Here is a 23,974-nt window from a genome sequence, read left to right as displayed (position 1 = left end):
TAGATTCAGAAATTATTTAGAAACTGCACAGTCTTAAGCACCCAGTCTCATTTTCCCTCAACCCAGGCCTTGGCAACCACAAATCTGCTTTCTGTCATTGTGTTTTACTTATTCTGGATATTTCATATAAATAGCTTTTTTCACATAGCAAATGTGAAAAAAGTTTCATCCACATTTTAGTAGGGTTTTTTATTGTGGAAAAAGTCACAGAACATAAACTTACCCTTTTAACCATTTTTAAGTGAACAATTCAGTGATACTTAGTACAATCAAATTTTGTACAACTATGACTATCTAGTTCAGGAACACTTTCGAAACCTTAAAAGGAGACCCTATATCTCTTAAGCAGTCATATCCTGTTTCCCCTTTGCTCTTGCCCCTGGTAAACACTAATCTACTTTCTGTATCTATGGATATTCATACTCTAAATGTGTCATGTAAATGGAATCATACAGTATGTAGTCCTTTGTGACTTACTTCCTTCACTTAGCATAATGCTTTAAGGTTCATACATGTTGTATTAGGTATCCCCTACAAGGCTCTGTGTGCCAAGACCCATGCAGCTTGTGTAGTCCTCTATGTAGAGCATCTGACTGAGTGACACTGTCTCCAAAGGCCAACCGTGGAAGCAGCATGTGTCCCTTCTTATCAGAATTTATTGACAAACTACCTATGGAGTCAAGCCTGATGTAACTGCTAGGGAATTCCAAGGTAAATGGCAGAATTGGGGATGAGGAAGGAAGGACCTTTCAGTCCTACACCCACTGGCTCATGGTAGGACAGGGGAAGAGCAATCCAAGGCACACAACATACTATATGTAACATCACTCTTTATTATGAAAAAAACAACAGCAATCATGAATGGGGAAAATAAACTGAACAAATGACCCTTCAGGTGGTTATGTTACCTGACCTATAAAGTAACTTCAGCTTCTTGATCAGCCAGGCCTCCAGCCCCAGTCATGTGTATGGCCTTAGGCTGGAGAAAAGTGAAAACAAAATGATGGGGATGAAGACAAAGATGACATTTGAGGGTTCTTTTTAGTGACATCCAATGGCTCTTTAAAAGATATTTTATTGTTGTTCAGGGCTCTTTTTAAGAGATTTGTTTGAAGGCCTCCTCTGAGATCATGCCCTTCATCAGCAAGGGAGGAGTGGGGATATCAGAAGAGCCAGTTCCCTGAGTTTCATTCCATAGCATCAGGTTCTACTTTCTTGGCCTTCCCAAAGGCCCAGAAACATCCATCCTAACCTACTTGATACCCAGACCTCACCTTGAGCATAGTGAAGACCTGAGCAGCTCTGGTGTATTTCCACTTGTTGTCCTGAAGGCACCTGGGGTGGGAGAAGAACAAGTTATATCCCTTAGTACCACAGTGCAGACATGCTGGCCATGCAATGCCACAAGTAAGTCTATGTCACTAAATCTATGCTGGAACAGATGTGCCTGAAAGAGCACTATGTGTAATAAAGAACAAAGGCCTGGTGAAAACCAAAACATCTTCCACTAGCATCCATGCCCACTAGAATTCACAACAGAAAAATAGAGCTGTTCAAAGAATGCAGGAGCCTAATGTTGATAAAGAAAGATATTCAAGAAGATAACAAATGGAAACCTAAAAATGCAAGTTTTGAGTTATACTTTATTGAACTACAGTGCACCTACCATAGCACTCACCATTCCAAAGTGTACAATTCAGTGATTTTCAGTATATTACAAGAATGTGTAACCATTGAAAATATTTAATTCCAAAATATTTTCATCACCTCAAAAAGAAATTTGTTAAGTGCAAGAGATCATTCCCTGTTCCTTCCCTTTCCCTAGACGCTGGCAATTACAAATTTGTTTTCAGCACTTATGGATTTGCCTATACTGGCATTTCATGTAAATTAAATCATACAATATGTGAACTTCTGTGACTGGCTTCTTTCACTTAGTGTAATGTTTTCAAGGTTCATCTATGTCATGATGTATGTAAGAACTGTGTTCTATTTATGAATTTATAATATTCTGCTATATGAATGTACCATATTTTTTATCCATTCATCAGCTAAAAGACATTTGGGTTGTTTCCAAGTGGAATAATACTGCTATGAACCTTCCTGTACAAGATTTTGCTTGAATGTATTTTTTAATATCTCTTCTTATATACTTAGGAGTGGGATTACTGAGTCATATGGTAACTCCATGTTTAACATTTTGAGAAACCTCCCAAAAGTTTTCCATGGTGAATGCTCCATTTTGCATTTGTACCAGAAATGTATGAAAGTTCTAATATCCCCACATCCTCATCTACACTTACCTTCTATTTCATTCAAAAAACTTCTTACTGTGTATGATATGGTATCTCATTGTTTTGATTTGCATTCCCCTAATGACTGATGATATTGAGTATATTTTCATGTGCTTGTTGGTCTTCTGCATATCATCTTCAGAGAAATGTCTATTCAAATCATTTCCTCATTTTCAAATTGCATTGTTTGTCTTTGTTGTTGAGTTGTAAGTGTCCTTCAGATATTCTGGAAAGTATACTTTATCAGATATGAGATTTGCAAATACTTTCTCCCATTCTGTGATCATATTTTCACTTTCTTGATAGGGTCTTTGAACACACAAAATATTTTCATTTTGATGAAGTGAAAGTTGTTTGTTCCTTTAGTTGTTTTCACTTTATGGGTCATATACAAGAAACTTGCCTAATTCAAGGTCATGAAGATGTACACCTATGTTTTCTCCTAACAGTTTTTACAGCAGTAGATCTTACATTTAAGTCTTTGATCCATTTTAAGTAATATTTGTATATGGTGCTTGGTAAGAGTGAAAATTCATTTTTTTTTTTTGCTTGTAGATATACAAGTGCCCCAGAACAATTTGTTGAAAAGACTTTTTTCTAAATTAAAAACATTTTGGCACCTACTTGAAAATCAATTAACTATAAATGTCATGGTTTATTTCTGGACTCTCAATTCTATTGCATTGACCTATATGTCTACTCAAATGTTAGTACCATACAATCTTTTTTTTTTCTTTTTTACTGAATTTATTGGATGACATTGGTTAATAAAATTTTATAAGTTTCATTCTGCAGTCTCGATTACAATAACTTTGCAGTAAGCTTTGAAATTCTTAGGATTGAGAATTATGAACCCTTCAAACCTATTCTTCCTGTTTGATATTGTTTTCTGTATTCTAAGTCTACTGCATTTCCATGTGAATGGATCACCTTAACAATATCTTGAAATTAGCCAGCTAGGATTTTGACTGGAATGGTGTTGAATCTGTGGACCCATTTGAAAAGTATAACTACCTTAACAACATTAAGTCTGGAAAATCATAAACACAGCATGTCCTTCCATTTTTAAGTCTTGTTTAATTCATTGCAAAAATATTTTGAAGACTCTAAAGTATAAGTGTTTCACTACAGTAGTCTTCCTAAATATTTTTTATTTTTTATTCTATTATAAATGAAACCATTTCCTTAATTTCATTTTAGAATTGTTCATTGTAGTGGAAAGAAATACAAATGGTTTTTGTATATTGATCTTTTATTATCTTTATGGTATTTGTTCCATTAGCAATTAGTCCCCCATGACCCCTGCACCAGGAGCACCACATTGTTGTCCATGTCCACAAGTCCTTTATCCTTTTTGATCAATCCCTCCATCACCTAATCTCCTCCCCCCCTACTAACTGCCATCCTGCTCTCCATCTATGAGTCTGTCATCATTTTCCTTGTTAGTTCAGTTTATTCATTAGATTCTACATATGAGTGAAATCATATGGTATCTGTCTTTCTCTCACTGACTTATTTCACATAGTGTAATGTTCTCCATGTCCATCCATACCATTGCAAATGGTAAACTTTTCTTCGTTTTTTATGGCTGAGTAGTATTTCATTACACAAATGTCCCATAGTTGTTTTATCCACTCATCTGCTGGTGGATACTTGGGATACTTCTATATCTTGATGATTGTAAATGATGCTGCAAAGAACATAGGGGTGCTTACATTCTTTTGAATTAGCATTTTGGGTTTTGTCAGATATATTCTTAGAAGTGACATAGCTAGATCAAAAGGCAGGTTCACTTTTAATTTTTTTGAGGTGTCTCCATACTGCCTTCCACAGACTGCTTTCCACCAGCCTGCATTCCCACTAACAATGCAAAAGTTCCCCTTTCCCCACATCCTTGCTAGCACTTGTTTTTTGTTGATTTATTGATGATAGCCATTCTGACCAGTGTGACCTAGTATCTTATCAGGGTTTTAATTTGCATTTCTCATGATTAGTGACATTGAGCATCTTTTCATAGGTCTATTGGCAATCTGTATGTCCTCCTTGGAGAAGTGTCTCTCCAGGTCCTTTTCCCATTTTTTAATTGGGTTGTTTGTTTTCATATTGAGTTTTGTAAGTACTTTATAAATTTAGGATATTAATCCCTTACCAGATGTATCTGTGGATATGTTCTCCCATTCTGTGGCTTGTCTTTCTATATTATTGATTATTTATTTTGCTGTGCAAAGAGTTTTTAATTTGATGTAGTCTCCTTACTTTATTTTTTCTTTTGTTTTCCTTGCCTGGGAATATATAAAAAAAAATGCTATAAACAATGTCCAAGATTTTGTTGCCTATGTCTTCTTCTAGGATATTTATGGTTTGGGGTCTAACATATAAATCTTTCCACCATTTTGAATTTATTCTTGTGTGTGGTGTAAAAAGGTGTTCTAGTTTCATTTTTCTGTGCATATCTGTCCAATTTTCCCAATACCATGTATTGAATAAGCTATCTTTAGCCCATTGTATGTGCTTGCTTCCTTTGTCAAATATCAATTGACTATAAAGGTGTGGGTTTACCTCTGGGCTCTTGATTCTGTTACATTGATTGATGTGTCTGTTGTTATGCCAGAACCAGGCTTTTTTGATTACCATGGACACATCATACACTTTGATAATAAGTAGAGTGATTCCTCCAACTTTTTTCTTTTTTCTCAGGACCAATGTTACCATGTGGGATCTTTTGTGGTTTCATATAAATTTTTGAAATATTTGTTCTAGTTCTGTGAAATATGTCATTAAAATCTTGATAGGAATTGCATGGAATCTCTAGGTTGCTTTGTGTAGCATGGAGATTTTAATGATGTTAATTTTTCCTATCCATGAAAATGGTAGGTTCTTCCACTTATGTTTATCTTCTTCAATTTTGTTCTTCAGTGTCTTATAATTTTCCAAGTACTGATCCTTACATCCTTGTTGAGGTTTACTCCTAGGTATTTTTTGATACAATTGTGAATGGAATTGTGTACTTAATTTCTCTTTCTGTTAGTTTGTTATTGGCATGTAAAAATGCAAGTGATTTTTAGATATAACTTTTGTATCCTGAAACTGTGCTAAAGTTGTTTATCTTTCCTAATATTTTCTAAATGGATTCCTTAGGATTTTCCTAAGGATATTCCTTAGGATATGGATATCTCTCTCTCTCTCCATATATATATATATATATATATATATATATATATATCCATAAAATTAGGATGCCTTTTTCATGGACCTACTATTTTTGGAAGCAAAAATATCTAAATGCTTATTTCTCCAAATTGCCTATGTGTTCCCATTATTTGGCCAAACAATCCCTGAGCTACCTGCTACTCTCAAGCAAAGCCAATACTCACTTCTGAAACCACTGTGGTTTCATGCCAGACTGGATGGAGAAAAACAGCACCATATCTTGTTGCCCTTGGGAGAGGCTGGGCTCAGAATTGCAGGAGGATGTGGGTAGTGGGATAGAGAAAGCTCTCTGAGTTTCCCTGGTGGTAGCATCATCCCTCACAAACATCAGTCATGATAAACATACTGGAAGGGAAAATGTGTCCTCAGACAACTGATAGATGGGCAAATCCAGATCCTCAACAATGACCCTCCTTCCATCACCACTCAGCAACCAGATCCTCCAAAGCCTGGCTAAACCTACCTGCCAGATTCCTTGTGTGGTAACTATGCTGCTCCCACTGAGCTCACCTTTGGAGAGAAGGTCTACTAGCTTCACTAGATTTGTATGTTTAACCCCATTGAATTTACTCTGAAAAACAGACCAAGGGAGAGGACAGTCTAAGCCCATTTTCAGAGGAACACATAGTGTCACAGAGAGGTCATATGATTTAACTAAGGAATACATCTACTTAGTGTTGGGATCACAAAGAGAACCCAGTGTTCTACTCCAGAGCCCACATTCTTAACCCCAATGCTGGACTGGTCCTTGGATATAACTGTTGGCTCCCCACAATGCTTTAAAAAATAATCCAAAACCTGCACTGCTACATTCCGACACCCCTGATCCAAGACTGGGCTGCCTGTTCTTACCCAGAGCATAGCACTCACCTGGAACTGCTGGCAGGGGTAGCGATGAAGGTCCAGGTGAAGGCATGCACACAACCCTGAAACCGTCTTCCACTTCAACAACAACAGCGATTACTCCTTAGAGATGCAATGCTTCCCAGGCTCCCACTGCATTCCTCAGTCAGAGTCAGACTCCATACATGCCCAAGGGGACAGTGGTTCACTGGGAGGGAGTGTGCTGGAATGAAGAGAACAACAATAGGAGCAATCTTCTCCCATTGTGGGAGAAGATTGGACCCTATTATGCCCTGGGACAACCACTTCACAAGTTCATTTGATTCATTTTCTGTAGCTATCCAATAGGGGGCCATTATTAGCCCCTGTTTTCAAAAGAGGAAAATGAGAGTTATACATAACTGGTCCAAGTTCTCAAAGTAAGGATCTTGGATGACAGCCACCAAACCCCACCTCTATGTCCTTAACAGCCCAGCTGTGTGGTGCTGACAGGCATGGATGCAGGTCATACCAAGATGGGTTGGGGGCAGAGTGGAGCCAGGAGAACAGAGAGGAAATAGAAAAAAAAGGAGGGATCAGGGAAGTTGGTAAAGTTCTGAGAAAGATCCCAACCTGCAGGAGGGACAAGTGGGGCATCTGGAGAGGGGGCTGTACACATTTCTCTGAATAGTTTATTCTTAAGTACTTTATTTTTCTTGTTCCTGTGGTAAAGGGGATTTATTTCCCTAGTTTTTGTTTCTGATATTTCATTGTTGGTGTACAAAAATACCTTTGATTTCTGAATATCTAATTTGTATCCTGGTGCTTTGCCAAATTCACTTAAGTCAAGTAATTTTTGGTGGAGTCTATAGGGTTTTCTATGTACACAGTCATGTCATCTGTAAACAATGACAGTTTTACTTCTTTCTTTCCAATTTAGATACCTTTTACTTCTTTTTCTTGTCTGATTGCTATGGCTAGGATTTCCAGTACTATGTTGAATAACACCGGTGAAAGCAGACATCCCTGTCTTGTTCCTGTCTTAGGGGAAACAATTTAGTTTTTGCCCATCGAGTATGATATAGCTGTAGGCTTGTCATATATGGCCTTTATTATTTTGAGGTATGTTCCTTCTATTCCCAATTTGCTGAGAGTTTTTATTGTAAATAGGTACGTAATTTTATCAAATACATTTTTTAATCTATTGATATAATTATGAATTTTTTTCTTAATTTTTTTTCACTTAATGTATCACACTTCTTGATTTGTAAATGTTGTGCCAAACTTGAATCCCCATAATAAATCCCACCTGACAATGGTGTATTATCTTTTTAATGTATTACAGGATCTTATTTGCTAAGATCTTCTTTGATTTTGTCAAAGCAGTATGACCCTACTATGACTGCCTTACTGTTGATATCTTCCTTTACGTCTTTTTTTAAAATATATTTTATTGATTATGCTATTACAGTTGTCCCATTTCCCCCCTTCTCTCCCCTCCACCCTGTACCCCCTCTCCCACCCATGTTCCCCCCCCTTTAGTTCATGTCCATGTGTCATACTTATGAGTTCTTTAGCTTCTACATTTCCCGTACTATTCTTGCCCTCCCCCTGAATATTTTCTACCTACATTCTATGCTACTTATTCTTTATACCTTTTCCCCCTCTCTCCTCCTCCCACTCCCCTATTGCTAGCCCTCCATGTGCCCTCCATTTCTGTGGTTCTGTTCCTGTTCTAGTTGTTTACTTAGTTTCTTTTGGTTTTGCTTTAGGTGTGGTTGTTAATAATTGTGAGTTTGCTGTCCTTTTACTCTACATGTCTTTTCTTTATCTTCTCTTCTTAGATAAGTCCCTTTAGCATTTCATAAAATAAGGGCTCGGTGATGATGAACTCCTTTAACTTGACCTTATCTGAAAAGCACTTTATCTTCCCTTCTATTCTAAATGAGAGCTTTGCTGGATAGAGCAATCTGGGGTGTAGGTCCTTGTCTTTCATGACTTGGAATATTTCTTTCCAGCCCCTTCTTGCCTGTAAGGTCTCTTTGGAGAAATCAGCTGACAGTCTGATGGGAACTCCTTTGTAGGTTACTGTCCCCTTATCTCTTGCTGCTTCTAGGATTCTCTCCTTCGTTTTTACCTTGGCTAATGTAATTACGATGTGCCTTGGTGTGTTTCTTCTTGGGTCCAACTTCTTTGGGGCTCTCTGAGCTTCTTGGATTTCTTGGAAGACTGTTCCCGTTGCCAGATTGGGGAAGTTCTCCTTTATTATTTGTTCAAATACGTGCTCAAGTTGTTGCTTTCCCCCTTCCCATTCTGGTACCCCTATAATTCGGATGTTGGGACGTTTAAAGGTGTCCTGGATGCTCTTAAGGTTTTCCTCGTTTTTTTGAATTCTTATTTCATCATGCTTTTCTACTTGGTTGATTCTATCTTCCTTCTGGTCCACTGTATTGTTTTGAGACTCAGATTCCTTCCTTTCACTATTGGCTCTCCTCCGTATATCTTCCTGCATCTCTTTTATGGTAACCTGCATCCTTTCATCTCATTTGCACCCAAAATCAACCAATTCCGTGAGCTTTCTGATCACCAATGTTTTGACCTGTGCCTCTGATAGATTGGCTATTTCTTGGTCGCTCAAAAGGATGAGTCCTGGGGGACTGATCTGTTCTGTTGGAAACATATCTTCTGTCTTTCCTGGTCACTCCTTTTTTTTTTTTTTTTCAGTCTGGTCACTCTTGTTACAGTGGGGGGCGGAGCCTTAGGTGTTCACCGGGGCTGGGCACCCCAGTTGCTAGATTGTGACGTTATATGTGGGGGCGGGGGCAGGAGCGGGGACAGGAGGGAACAATGGCAGTAGTTCCGTTCTCCTGGGCTCAGACCCTTCTCTGGGATCCTGGGCTGCGAGCTCTGCCCTGGTCCACAATCGCCGCCTCACTGGGTCTGCCAGCCCCAGCTTGCGTACTCAGGGATCACCGCTGTGTTCTTGCACCCAGGATGGCTGTCACGCCGATTTCGTGCCAAATTTTCTCCGACCTCTGTGCGCCGACCCGCAGCAGCCCCGGGCCCGCCTGGCTCGTCCTCTCCTACCAGTCTGGATGTACGGGTCTACTTCAACTTCTTGGCTGGCCGACTTCCATTCAGATAAATCCTCTGTCAGTTCTGAGTGTTATTCTGTCTGTAAATTATTGTTGTTCTAATCTTGGTTGTGCGAGGAGATACAGTGCGTCCACCTATTCCTCCATCTTGCCAGAAGTCCGGGTCACGTCTTTTTTAAAATATATTTTATTGATTATGCTATTACAGTTGTCCCATTAACCCCCCTTCATTTCCCTCCACCCTGCACACCCTCTCCCACTCACACCCCCTCTTTAGTTCATGTCCATGTGTCATGAGTTCTTTAGCTTCTACATTTCGCATACTATTCTTGCCCTCCCCCTGTCTATTTTCTACCTACCATCTATGCTACCATCTTTTCCCCCTCTCTCCTCCTCCCACTCCCCTGTTGCTAACCCTCCATGTGATCTCCATTTCTGTGGTTCTGTTCCTGTTCTAGTTGTTTGCTTAGTTTATTTTTGTTCTTGTTTTAGGTGTGGTTGTTAATAATTGTGAGTTTGCTGTCATTTTACTTTCTTTTACTTTCTGTCATTTTATCTCCTTTTCCTTAGATAAGTCCCTTTAACATTTTATAAAATAAGGGTTTGGTGATGATGAACTCCTTTAACTTGACCTTATATGGGAAGCACTCTATCTGTCCTCCCATTCTAAATGAAAGCTTTGCTGGATACAGCAATCTTGGATGTAGGTCCTTGACTTTCATGACTTTATGTCCATCAGTATTTGCTTTACATATTTAGGTGCCCCAATGTTGGGGGCAAATTGTTTGCAGGGATTATATCCTCTTGTTGGATCACTTCCTGTATCATTATGTAGTGTTCTGCTTTGTCTCTTGCTATATAGCCTTTGTTGAAGTCTATTTTGTCTGATATAAGTATTGTTATCCCATTTTTTTCCATTTACAATTGCATGGAATATTTTTTGCATGACTTCACTTTAAGTGTGTGTATATTTTTTTGAAGTTAGTATTTTATAGACAGCATATATATGGGTCATGTATTCTTTTCTTCTTTCTTTTCAATTTATTTTATTGTTGGTCAAGTACAGTTGTCTGCATTTTTCCACTACTTCAGCCCCCCAGCCCAGCCATCCACACCTACCTCCCATGATTCCCACCCTTTGGTTTTCTCCACATGTCCTTTATAGCTGTTCCTGAAAGCCCTTCACCCTTTCCCCCCACTATTCCCTCCCATCTCCCCACTGGATACTGTAAGATTGTTATTAATAGCAATGCCTCTGGTTATATTTTGCTTGCTTGTGTTTTTGTTGATTAGGATCCACTTCAATGTGAGATTGTATGGTATTTTTGCCTTCCTGGCTGGCTTATTTCACTTAGCATCATAGTCCCCAGTTCCACCCATACTGTGACAAAGAGTAGGAGCTCCTTCTTTCTTTCTGCTGTGTAGTATTCCATTGTGCAAATGTACACAGTTTTTTGATCCACTCATTTACTGATAAGCAATTAGGTTGCTTCCAGGACTTGGCTACTGCAAATTGTGCTGCTATGAACATTGGGGTGCATAGGTATGTTTGATTGGTGTTTCAGGGTTCTTAGGATAGAATCCTAGCAATGGAATTGCCAAGCCAAAAGGCAGTTCCATTTTTAGCTTTCTGGGGATATTCCATACTGTTTTCCATAGTGGCTGCACCATTCTGCATTCCCACCAAGAGTGACTAGGGTTCCCTTTTCTTCACATCCTCTCCAACACTTGCTGTTTATTGATTTTTTTTTATGATAGCCATTCTCAAAGGTGTGAATTGGTGTCTCACTGTGGTTTTAATTTGCATCTCTCTTATGGCTAGCAATATTGAGCATCTTTTCAAATATCTCTGGACCCTTTGTATGTCCTTTTTGGAGAAGTGTCTGTTCGAGTCCTTTCCCAATTTTTTAACTGGATTGTTTGTCTTCCTGGAGTGGAGTCATGTGAGTTCTTTATATGTTTTGGAGATCAAACCCTTGTCTAAGGTATCATTGGCAAATAATGTTTTCCAATACAGTTGGTTCTCTTTTCATTTTAATGCTGTTTTCTTTGGCTGTGCCCAAGCTTTTTATTTTGATCAAGTCTCATTTGTTTATTTTTTCCTTTATGTCCCTTGCTCTAGGGGGCATGTCAGTGAAAATATTGCTGTGTGGATATCTGAGATTTTCCTACCTATGTTTTCCTCTATGACTTTTATGTTGTCATGACTTATATTTAAGTCCTTTAACCCCCCCTTAGTTTATTTGTTTATGGTGTAAGTTGGTGCTCAAGTTTCATTTTTTTGCATGTAGCTGTCCAGATCGCCCAACACCACTTGTTGAAGAGACTATTTTTACTCCATTTTATGCTTTTTCCCCATTTGTCAAATATTAATTGACCATAGAGAGTTGGGTATATTTCTGGGCTCTCTATTCTGTTCCATTGGTTTATGCGTCTGTTCTTATGAAAGTACCAAGCTGTTATGATTACAGTGGTCTTGTAATACAGTTTGATATCAGGTATTGTGATCCCTCCTACTTTGTTCTTCTTTCTCACAACTGATGCAGCTATTTGGGGTCATTTATGGTTCCATGTACATTTTTGAAATGTTTGTTCTCTATCTGTGAAATATTTCGTTGATACTTTAATAAGGATTGCATTGAATCTATAAACCACTTTGGGCAGTATGAATACTTTGATGATGTTAATTCTTCCAATCCGTGAACACTGTATATGCTTCCATTTGTTTGTGTCTTTCTTGATTACTTTCTTCAGTGTTGTGTAGTTTTTTCAGTATAGGTCTTTTACCTCCTTGGTTAGGTTTATTCCTAGGTATTTTATTTTTCTTGTTGCTATATCAAATGGGATTTTTTTTCCTGATTTCTGTTTCTGATATTTCATTGCTGGCATACAAAAATGCCTTTGATTTCTGAATATTGACTTTGTACTCCATTGTCTTTGCAAATTAATTCATTAGGTAGAGTAGTTTTTTCATGGACTCTATAGAATTTTCTATGTACGCTATCATGTCATCTGCACATAATGACAGTTTTGTTTTCTCCTTTCCAATTTGGATGCCTTTTATTCCTTATTCTTGTCTGATTGCTGTGGCTAGGACTTCCAATACTATGTTGAAGAAGTGGTGAAACTGGCCAATCTTGTCTTGTTCCTAATCATGAAACTTTCCTAGTGGGAAAGTTTTTAGGTTTTGTCCATTGAGTATGATGTTGGCTGTAGGTCTCTCATATATGGCCTTTATTAGGTTGAGGAATGCTTCCTTTCTTGCCACTGTGTTGAGTGTTTTTATCATAAATGGTTGCTGTACCTTATCAAATGCTTTTTCTGCATCTATTGATATGATCAATACTTGTCTTTGCTTTTGTTTTTATAATGTATTACATTTATTGATTTGCAAATATTGAACCATCCTTGCATCCCTGTGATGAATGCCACTTGATCATCGTATATGATCCTTTTAATGTATTTCTGAATGTGTTTTACCAATATTTTGTTGAGGATTTTACCATCTATGTTTATCAGAAATATTGGCCTGAAGTGTTCTTTCTTTGTTATGTCTTTATCTGTTTTTGAGTTTAGGATGATGTTGCCTTCATAAAAATAGTTTGGGAATCATCCATCTTCTTTGATTTTTTAAAATAGTCTGTGAAGGATAGGTGTTAACTCTTCTTTAAATACTTCATAGAATTCTCCTGTGAAACCATCTGGTCCAGGGCCTTTGTGTGCTGGGAGTTTTTTTATTACTGCTTCAATTTCATCAGCTGTTATTGGTCTGTTCAGGCTTTCTGCTTCTTCATTCAGTTTTTGAAAATTATATTTTTTTTAGAAATTTGACCATTTCATCCAGGTTTTCAAATATCTTGTCACAGAGTTCTTCATAGTAATTTCTTATCATCCTTTGTAGTTCTGTGGTATCAGTTGTAATCCCCCCTTTCATTTCTGATTGTGTTTATTTGGATCCTCTCTCTTTTTTTCTTGATGAGACTGCTTAAAGGCTTGTGGATTTTGTTTATCTTTTCATAGAACCAGCTCCTGGAGTTATTGATCTGTAGAATTGTGCTTTTAGTGTTTATGTCATTTAGTTCTACTCTGATCTTGCTTATTCTCTTCTGTCTACTTGCTCTGGGCTGTCTTTATTATTGTTACTCTAGTTCTTGTAGGTGTAGGGTTAGTTTGTTTATTTCAAATGTGTCTACCTTTTTTAGGTAGGCCTGTATCGCTATGAACATCCTTGTGAGGACTGCCTTTGCTGTGTCCCATAAGTTTTGGATTGTTGTGAGTTCATTTTCATTTGTTTCCAGAAGCAGTCTGATTTCTTCCTTGATACCATTCTTTACCATTTACTGTTTAATAGCGTGCTATTCAATCCTCATGAGTTTGAGTCTTTGAGTTTTTTTTTTTCATTGATTTTAGTATCTAGTTTCAGTCCCTTGTGGTCAGAGAAAATGCTTGATATGATTTCAATTTTCTTCAATTTATTGAGGCTTGTTTTGTGTCCTGTCATGTGGTCTATCTTTAAAATATTTCATGTGCACTTAAGAAGAATGTGTACTTTGCTTGTTTGTGATGAAAGGCTCTCCATATATATATATATATATAATCAGATAAGCCCATTTTATCTAGGATGTTGTTCAATGCCAGAATATCATGCTGATATTTTGTTTAGAAGATCTATCCATTTTCGGCAGTGAGATGTTAAAATACCCTATGTAATAGTGTTGCTGTGTGTATCTTTCTTGATATGCTCCAAGATTTTCCTTATATATTTGGGTGCTCCTATATTGGGTGCATATATGTTTATAATGTTTATGTCTTCTTAATGGATTCTTCCCTTGAGTATTATGAAGTGCCCTTCTGTGTCTCTTTTTATGGCCTTTGTTTTGAAATCTATTTTGTCTGATATGAGTATTGCTACCCTGGATTTTATTTCCTTTCCTTTTGCTTAGAATATTTGTTTCCAACCCTTCACTTTCAGTCTGTATAGGTCTTTGGTTCTGAGGTGGGTCTCTTGTAGGCAGCATATGTGTGGGTCATGTTTTCTTATCTATTCAGTTAGTCTATGTCTTTTGATTGGCCCATTTAATCCATTAATATTTAAGGTTATTATTGATAGGTATTTGTTCATTTTTTACCCTTTGTACCTGTGTTCCTCTCTCTTTCACTCCTTTCTTTTCTCTTCTTATAGTAGTCTGTTTAGTAAATCTTGTAGAGCTGGTTTGGTGGAGATGTATTCAGCCTTCTTTTGTCTGGAAGACTTTTATTTCACCTTCCATTTTAATTGAGAGCCTTGCTCATTAGAGTAATCTTGTTTGCAGTCCTTTGTTTTTCATTACTTGGTATATCTCTTGCCATGCTCTCTGAGATTGGACTCTTTTTGTTGAGAAATCAGCTGCTTGCCTTATCAGAGCCCTTTCTTATCTTACTCTTGTTTCTACCTTACTACTTTAAGATTCTCTTTGTCTTTAAAACTTGGCATTTTAATTGTGATGTGTCTTGGAGTTGGCCTCTTTGTGTTCATCTTGATTGGGACTCTCTGTGCTTCCTAAACTTGCATGGTTTTTCCCTCTCAATTTGGAAGTTTTTCTATCATGTTTTTTTTTTTTTTCAAACAGGGCTTCTATCCCTTGTTCCTTTTCTTTGTCTGGTATTCCTATGATTCAAATGTTGTGTTTCATGTTATCTTGGAGTTCCCATAAGCTGTCTTTATATCTTTTGGGTCTTTTTTCATTCAGCTGCTCTACCTGGGTGTTTCTTTCCACCTCATCTTCCAAATCACTAATTCTGTCCTCTGCTTCCTCCAGCCTGCTTCTAATTCCTTGTAGTGTGATTTTATTTCAGAAATTGTACTTTTCATTTCTTCCTGGTTTTGTTTATAGTTTCTATTTCTTTTTTCATGCTGTTATAGTCCTCACTCAGCCCCTTATTGTTGTTTGTGAGTTCCTTGAGCATCTTTATAACCATTATTTTCAATGCTATATATGATAATTTGCTTACCTCCATTTCATTTAGCTCTTGTAGTGGGGAGTCTTCCATTCCTTTTGATTGCAGGTTCTTTTTTTGTCTCCCCAGTTTTTTTTTTCTTTTTTTTTTCCTGTGCTTCCTGATGTTTCTCTTTGCTAGCTGTCTTTGTAGGGTGAACTTCTATGGTAGGATTCAGTGGTGTGGTCCTTTTGAACTCCTTGTCTGGATGCTCTAGGTTTTCCCTTTCTTCTGTTTGTGTGGACTCTCTTGTTGTATTTGGGTTTTTACCTTTTGGTGGTTCCTTTGTTGGCAGGTTCTGTCCTCCTGTGGGTATACTGATGTTTGCAGCTCCCACCTATTCTTGTATGTGGTCAGTGGCAGTGGGTAGGCAAAATGCATTAAGATAGCGGGAGAGTATTCTATGGGATTTAAAGTATCAGCAAATAGAGAATAGGTAGGAGTTCCTTTGGATAAGTATAGCATTAACCGTAATATTTCATCCAACTAGCCACTTTTTGTAAAATGTGAAAGAGAGATAAGACTTTTGTTAGAGGGGAGGAGGACTGTGAGCTGAATCCAGAAAACAGAGCACTTGTGTAAGGTTAGATGAGATATAGTGAGAGTAAAAGATAGAAAGTAGGTGTAGTGTGTATAGAATAGAGTTAACCACAACAATAATAAAGCTCAAGAATAAAGTGAAATGGGCTAAGAGCAGGGAGGTGTGTTGCACAGTATTTACAATTGCATAGAAAAACAACTATTTACAATAGTACTGGAACAATAATATGACAGGAAATATATAATTTGGATAATAAGAATAGAAAGTACACAATTAAGAGTAGTGGGTTATTGGACCACGAGTGAAGTGAAAGAAGGAAAATTAAAATACAACATGAAAGAGAATAAGGAAAACCAGTCAAACAGTGCAATCAATCAAAGAAATAAAATGAAGAAAACTGAACAGAAAGAAGAGAAATAAAAACTACTAATAAAAATAGCAAAAATAATGAAAAATAATAATAATACAAATAAACAATATGTCAGTTCTATGGGATAGTAAAGTGAAATTTGTCTCAGTTTCTCAGTTTCGGGGGTTAGTCTTTGCTTCCCCCTTGGATTTGTCTCTGGACCTTTGACAACTCCAGATCTTATTGTCTCACTTGTGGGAAGAAAAAAAAAAGAGAAAGGAAAGAAAAAAATAAGCCTTTTTCTGACTTTAAACCCATTGAGCAAGTCCTGCTGATCTTCCTGGATGCCACAGGAAGAGGGTGGCTGGTCTTTGCTTTTTTCCCTTCCTATGGTTTTATGAGGATGGGGGCCAGGTCTGGTCTGCAATATTCACAGTTGCCCAGCCTCCAGCCCAGGTCCCCTGTGAGCTGCTGGGCCCCCACCGTTCATCTGTGCCAGGTCTGTGACTTTAATGCACCAGGTGCACCAGTGTCCGTGCAGAGGTCCTCCTCCTTGCTCTTTGAGAGCCCACTGTGGCTGCAGCCCACCACCCGGCAAGCAGCACCAGTCAACTGCTGAGCAAAAGGTGTCACTCAACCTCTGAGCAGGCAGCAGGAGTCAAGGCTCAAATCAACCTGGGGGCGAGTGGTGCAGCTAGGCAGCCAGAGTCAGCCTCCAGGCAAGTGGTGTGACTCAGCTTCCAAGCCAGCAGCCAGAGTAAGGCACAAGCAAACCGCTTGAATCACCCTTGGGGCAAGCCAGCCTCTGTGCAAGAGTTCCTTACAAAGCAGCTGTGAACTTTTTTTTTTTTTTTTTTTTTTTTTAGTAAATGCCTCTGTTTAAGCCCACCATTCTTAACAAACGCCCACTTTTCACACAGCCCAACTTTCTAACCAGGCTGGATATTATAGAACAGACCCGGGGGACTGAATGATATACTATTACTGAATGGACCCCCTCTTGTGATCTGGGGGCCCCCCCATACTAGATCGGCCTTGCCCGCCACCAGAGAAAGACATCTCTCAATGCCAGAGATTGGTGAAAAGGAATGGAATTACTTATTTAAAAAGTTATACAATCTTGGAATAATGACTTAATGTCTTCATTAAAATACTAAAGTCCTTTAGAATACCCACAAATGCACACAGTCCTTCCTTCTCCCTCTGTCCAGTCCAGGGTACCATATCTCTGGAAAAGAAGTAGAAGTCTATTGCTCAGGTAGCTCCTTGGTTACCGGCACCATCTGCTGCATTGCCACCACGATCTCAAGTTCTTAATCCAAAACCATGTGGCACCTTCTCATGGCCCACCAGCAAGAGTCCTTTCACCGCTGTCCTTCCCAGCAAGGTCTCTCCTGCTTCCTAAGCCACGTGGCAAAAGGGAGCACCCCAAAGCTGTGTGGTACCAACCCTTGCCAAAGCTGCATAATCCCAACCCTCCAGCATGGCTGTCATGCCTGCATTTAAATCCCAGTGCCAATCTTCCTCTGCAGCCCCATTTCCAACTCTTCCCACAATCAGTTACACCTGCCAGCATTCCTGGATTTTTTTTTTTCAGCCTTCCTTGGCTGCCATAGTAAGTCTGGGCAGGTGTGGCCCCATGGTGTGGAGCCAATCCTCTCCAAGCTCCCATGCAGGCTCTGTAACAAGGGGGAGTTGCCTCCCAGTGACATCCTGGGTGGAAGTCAGTCCCATACCCCCAGCTCAAAGCATGGCCACAGCTATTTAACATACCCATGAAACAAGTTAAGAATACAGATATGTTAAATGACCATGAGTGAGGTTATTTGCAAAACTGTTGCTTTGCAAAACAACTCTCAATGGCCCTGCTCCATGTGTCCCATCCCCCAGTTCAGACCTGTGGGGGTTAGGACATCCCATATTTTTTTTTAATATTTCCTGGACACGCTGAGTTGTGGACCCCATTACAAATCCCTATTTGGGGTCCCCCTGGCTGCACCCTGTTACAGGGAGACGGTTCAGGTCAGGGTCCAACATGGCCCAACTCTTCTCCCTTCCCCAGATGTTGCCTGGCTCCCCAATTTATCTGGTAATGACCTAGCCAACGTCCACAGTCCCAGCGGGTCTACACTGCCTCTGTTTGTCTCCCACTTCATCTCTGTTCCCCTCAGTAACTTTAAGCATCCAGGTCCCTCTTAGTGCTGGGCTGCCCTCCCTGCTCTAGTAGGGGAGGGAGCTGGTGAAATAACTCTCTTCCCAGTATCCTGTGGCAGGAGCTGGGTGGGGGGCCATAGCAGCCTAGGTCCCTGAGCAGATCCCAGGCACTTTAGCATCCCAACACAATCTCCTCACTGTCTGTTTTTCAATGTCCTCTGCAATTTTTTGCCTCCAAACTTCATGTAAGCTGGGATTCAGTTGGCAGTTCACTCTGTTCCTCAAAAGATTGGCTAGGTGTTCCAGCTGGACAAAGGGAGAACTGGGCTCCACTCCCACATACCTCTCCACCATCTTCCATCACAGGTCAAGTATTCATATTCATTCAGCTACCTATGTCTTTTGATTGGAACATTTAATCCACTTACATTTAAGGTTATTTTGATACATTGTTATTTATTGCTATTTTATTGTTTATTGTTATGTCTCTCTCACTCTCTCTCTGTCTGTCTGTCTCTCTCTCATTTTTCTTCGTAATACATGCAATTTAACATTTCTTGCAGTACTTGTTTGGTGGTATTGAACTGTTTGCTCCTTTTTTTTTTTTGGTCTGGGAAGCCCTTCACTTTACCTTCAATTTTAAATAATAGATTTGCTGGATAGAATAGTCTTGGTTGTAGATCCTTGCTCTTCATTTCTTTGAGTATTTCATGCCAAACCATTCCTGCCTGAGAGTTTCCACTGAGAAATAAGCTGATAGCCTTATGGGAGCTTCCTTGCAGGACATTAACTCTCTCTCCCTTGCTGCTTTTAAGATTCTCTCTTTGTATTTAACCTTTGCCGTTTTAATTATGATGTGTCTTTATATGAGCCTGTTTGGGTTCATCTTGATCGGGATCCTCTGAGCTTCCTTTACATGTGTGACTTTTTCCTTTGCCAGGTTAGGAAAGTGTCCAGCTATTATTTTTTTTCTTTTGTCTTTCCACTTATTTTTTAAAGTATATTTTATTGATTATGCTATTACAGTTTTCCCAGTTTTCCCCTTTTATCACTCCTCCAACCCTGTACCCCCCCCCAACCCTCCAGCATTCCCTCCCTTAGTTCATGTCCATGGGTTATACATATAAGTTCTTTTAGTTCTGTTTCCTATACCATTTTTACCTCTCCCCATCTATTTAATGCCTACCAATTATGCTTCTTCTTCCCTGTACCTTTTTCCCCCATTCCTCCCTTCCCCCTCCCCACTGAAAACCTTCCATGTGATGTCCTCTTCTCTGATTCTGTTCCTGTTGTAGTTGTTTACTTAGTTTTTGTTTTCATTGTTTTTCTTTTTTTGTTGTTTAGGTTCATTTGTTGATAGTTGTGACTTTGTTGTCATTTTACTGTTCATATTTTTTATCTTCTTTTTCTTAGATATGTCCCTTTAACATTGCATATAATAAGGGCTTGGTGATGATGAACTGTAGGGGACCAGTTTGTTTCAGTCTGGCAAATGTGACTTAGCTCCGTATGGAAAACCTGTAGAAGCGAAGTGGTGGGCAGGAGCCAGACTTTCAAAACGAGTTTTCCCATTGGGATCAGGCCTAGAAATGCATGCTGACTGTTATGGCTTGCTCTTGCTAAAACTCTATCAACCTGGTCTAAAACAACAAATGTGTATTGTCCATCTTCAAGGTAATTTCCAAAGCCTGTGTAAATTCACTCATGGACAGAGCTAATCAGCTTGCCACCATTCCCCTCTGCATGTTATTTTCATTTCCTTAATTGTACCTAAGAATGTAGACAATAATATTCTATGTAATAGACAATAAATCTTTCTCTGATATAAGCCCCAAGAAAAACAATAAAAGCCTGTCTAGGCAAGGGTCGGGTGTTCTCCTTTTGAGAGAGTGGCCAAGGCATTCATAGACACTCTCCCCTTGAGAGAGTAGCCATGCTGTTCCTTTTTTCTCCACAGGATTGCTGTCACCTGTGCATTTATTCTTGTCTCCAGCCACAACAAAGCGGAACTCTACTGGCTGGAGTCTGCCACAATGAACTCTTTTAATTTGACCTTATCTGGGAAGTATGTTATCTGCCCTTCCATTCTAAATGATAGCTTTGCTGAGTAATCTTGGATGTAGGTCCTTGTCTTTCCTGAATTCAAATACTTCTTTCTGGCCCCTTATTTCCTGCAAGGTTTCTTTTTGAGAAATCAGCTGATAGCCTTATGGGCACTCCTTTGTAGGTAACTCTTTCCTATTGCTACTTTTAAGATTCTCTCTTTGTGTTTTATCTTGGGTAACTTAATGATGATGTGCCTTGGTGTGTTCGTCTTTGGGTCCAACTTGTTAGGGACTCTCTGGGCTTCCTGGACTTCCTGGAAGTCTATTTTCTTCGCCAGATTGGGGAAGTTTTCCTTCATTATTTTTTCAAATAAGTTTTTAATTTCTTGCTGTTCTTCTTCTGGCACCCTATAATTTGGATATTGGAATGTTTCAAGTTGTCCCAGAGGTTCAAAAGTCTCTCTTCATTTTTTTGAATTCTTGTTTCTTCATTCTGTTTTGGTTGGATGTTTATTTCTTCCTTTTGTTCCAAGTTGTTTATTTGAGTCCTAGTTTCCTTCCTTTCACTGTTGGTTCCTGAATATTTTGCTTTATTTTATTTTGGGTATCTTTCATTTGTTCTTTCATTTTTCAACCAAGCTCAGTCAGTTCTGTGAGCATTTTGATTACCAGGGCTTTAAATTCTCCATCAAATGGGTTGGCTATCTCCTCATTGCTTGGCTCTCTTTCTGAAGTTTTGCTCTGTTTTTTCATTTGGGCTCTATTTCTTTGTTTGGGGCACCTGTTAAGTTGTAAGGCGGCAGGGCCTTAGGTATTTACCTGGGCAGGGCGACCCTCCTTGCTGTGCTGCAGCACTGCTTGTAGGGGAGGCGCCAGAAGGGGAACAATGCAGCTTTATTGCTCATTCCAGCCCATTCTCCAACTAACTCTCACGAGACTAGGAGTTTCTCTCACTGTGGCAACCACTATAGTCCACAGCCAGCTATGAATCTCAGTTTCCCCTTAAGTCAGCCCTGCCCATGCCACCCGCTGCCTCACTACAGCCAGCCCTGCCCACACCATCCACTGGCTTCCTTCTCTCCATCTGCTGCCTTACTGGTGTGGTTGTTCTGTTTGATTGTTTCTTTAATTCCGTGGTTGTTGGAGTTCCATGCAGTTTGATTTTCTGGCATTTCCGGTTGTGTTTTGATTTTAGATGGTTGTTATCCTCCTTTTGGTTGTGCAAGGAAGCAAAGGGTTTCCACCTATGCCTCCTCCATCTTGGCTGGAACTCTTCTAGCTATTATTTCTTCAAACAGTTTCTCAATCCTTTGTTCACTTTCTTCTCCTTCTGGTACTCCTATAATGCAAATGTTGTTACACCTGATGTTATCCCAGAGTGTTTTAGACTTTTCTTAATTTTTAATTATCTTTTTGTTTTTATTGCTCTTTTTGGGTGGTTTTTGCTGACTCCATCCTCTGCTTCATCTAACAATCTGTTGATTCCTTCATTTCAGACATTGTATTCTTCATGACTGACTCATTCTTCTCTTTGGTTTTTATGTCCCTTCTAATTCTTACTTCTGTTTAAGTTCTTATTAAGAGCATACATTCTTCCTCTAAGGTCTTTGAGCATACTTATAATCATTGTTTGAAACTGCACCTGGTATCCTGGTTGCTTCCATTTCATTTAATTCTTTTTCTGGGGATTTCTCTTGTTCTTTCATTTAAGGCATATTTTTGTCTCCTCATTTTGACTGCCTTTTTGTGTTTGTCTCTGTGTATTAGGTAAATCCACTATGACTTCCAAGTTCATTATGAGGGCTGTCTGATTGTGGGTACCTTATGGGTCTCAGTGGTGCAATCTTCTAGATCACCTGAGCTGACTTCCGCAGAAATGATTTTTGTGTGGGTTATGTGTTCTTTCCAGATGTAATTGAGTCTTGAATGCTGCTTGTCTGTTTGTGGATAGTTAACCTTTAGGCTGACTTACTATAAGGATAGACCTTGTTCACCGTGTATAAGTTGCTGTTTAGGGGCTCCCCCCGCACCAAGAGAGAGTTGTTCCCAGCAGAGTCTAGTGTCTTCCAGAGTCACCTTTGGCTGTCCCATTTGTTTGGCTAGCTGAGTAGAGCTCTGGTGTGGTTTGAAGCCCACCACTGTTTGTGACAGTTTGCTCCTTTTGGCATGGGTTCCAGTAGAGGTTGATGTCAGACAGTGTATGTAGCCAGCCTTGGCTACCTGTCTGTAGCTACCATGCTATACCCTGTTTGCGACTGTGTCTACTGTGCCTTGGTGTGTTTGGGAGGGGCCAGGATACATACCAGGATTATCTTCTTGAAGTTCTGATCTGGGGGCAGATAAATAAAAGTCCAAGACTTTCTGAGGTCAGTGTCACATGCCAGCTACTCTACCTCTACCTTTCTCACTCCCAGAGTTTGTCTGGACTTCCTCCAGAAACTTACGAAAAAGACTGTAGAGTGGGCCCAAGCTGTCCATACCCCCCTGACTTCCACATGGCCCAAGCTTGGTAAGGAAAGGCAATCAAGTTGGCAGGAAGGGGCTAGTAGGTCTCCTACTTCAGGGGAGTGTGATCAGGCATTCATTAGGGAGAATGTGGCCCCTTCTCTGGAGACATACAACTCAATCTCTGCTGGAGTCTGTAACTCTGACTCCTCAAGGAGGAGCGCACCACAGGTTTAGGTTGGGTACAGCCATCCATCCCCACTGTAGAGGCAACCTCAGCAGGGCAGGGCCACCAGTATTTGAGCAAAGAGATCAAGAAAGCCTTCTGTTGAGAGTGGCATTTGCTGGGCTGTGGGAGGGGTGCAAACTGCGCTTCTCCCCTTATCTCTCTAGCCATGCTTCCTAGAGGCCCAGACTGGAGCCAGAGGAAGACACACTCCTAATATCCCAGCTCTGAGTGGAGCTGCCTTCCCCCCATCCTATGGAACTGGTCCTTTTACAAGGGCCAATGGGACTTGTTAAAAAAAAGATCAAAGCAGTATTCCATTGGGGTTTGGCACTAGTGTGTCAAGGGGAGCAAGCTGCATACCTCCCCCAAGATCTGCAGCCATGCTGTCAGAGACCCCGACAGAGCCATGCTCCAAAGATTCCAGCTCCAAGCCATGCCCTTTTCCCCTGCATAACTGAGCCCAGCTGGAAGGATCCAGCTGGTGGGACTTAGAAAAAAGATCAAGTCAGCCCTCCACTGGGTGTGGCACTGGACCACGGGAGGGGAGCAAGCTGTATGCCTTCCCTTAGCTCCATAGCCATGATCCCAGAAACCCTAACAAGGGAGTCATCTGTTGGGGGTGGCTCCTGCCAAACTCATGGGAGGGGGGAAAGATTGGCCACATTCAAAGCACACATTTCAATGACCATCTGAGATTCTGCCTATAGTTTCTTCAGAAAGAGAGCTCACCACTGGTCTGTATTGGGTGCAGCCAAAGTCCTTTCTGCTGGATTTGAGCTTGGCAGGGTGGCATCACCAATATTTGGAGGACCAC

At 39.8% G+C, this 23,974-nt stretch overlaps 1 protein-coding gene across 1 annotated transcript; it reads right to left on the bottom strand.

Annotated features, from left to right (window-relative positions):
- Window positions 1-1,086: 1,086 nt before the first annotated feature.
- Window positions 1,087-5,978, bottom strand: LOC118498473 (nuclear RNA export factor 2-like). Its single transcript, XM_036016600.1, has 3 exons — window positions 5,669-5,978; window positions 1,275-1,335; window positions 1,087-1,141 (listed from the first exon to the last, which is right to left on the bottom strand). Exons 1-3 carry the CDS (start codon window positions 5,830-5,832, stop codon window positions 1,097-1,099), a joined length of 270 nt encoding a protein of 89 aa, XP_035872493.1. The 5' UTR covers window positions 5,833-5,978; the 3' UTR covers window positions 1,087-1,096.
- Between the last annotated feature and the right edge of the window lie 17,996 nt (window positions 5,979-23,974).

The sequence above is a fragment of the Phyllostomus discolor genome, chromosome X (assembly GCF_004126475.2).
Source record: "Phyllostomus discolor isolate MPI-MPIP mPhyDis1 chromosome X, mPhyDis1.pri.v3, whole genome shotgun sequence".
Lineage (NCBI taxonomy): Eukaryota > Metazoa > Chordata > Mammalia > Chiroptera > Phyllostomidae > Phyllostomus > Phyllostomus discolor.
Note: the sequence above shows the minus strand (reverse complement) of the source record. Positions and strands in the feature narration are given on the sequence as shown.

Coding starts and splice junctions, on each gene's coding strand:
- LOC118498473 (XM_036016600.1), bottom strand. CDS start 5,832: ATGTTTGTGAGGGATGATGCTACCACCAGGGAAACTCAGAGAGCTTTC. Junction 1,336..5,668: donor AAACCACAGTGGTTTCAGAA/GTGAGTATTGGC, acceptor CTCCCACCCCAG/GTGCCTTCAGGACAACAAGT. Junction 1,142..1,274: donor AGGTCTTCACTATGCTCAAG/GTGAGGTCTGGG, acceptor CCTCCCTTGCTG/ATGAAGGGCATGATCTCAGA.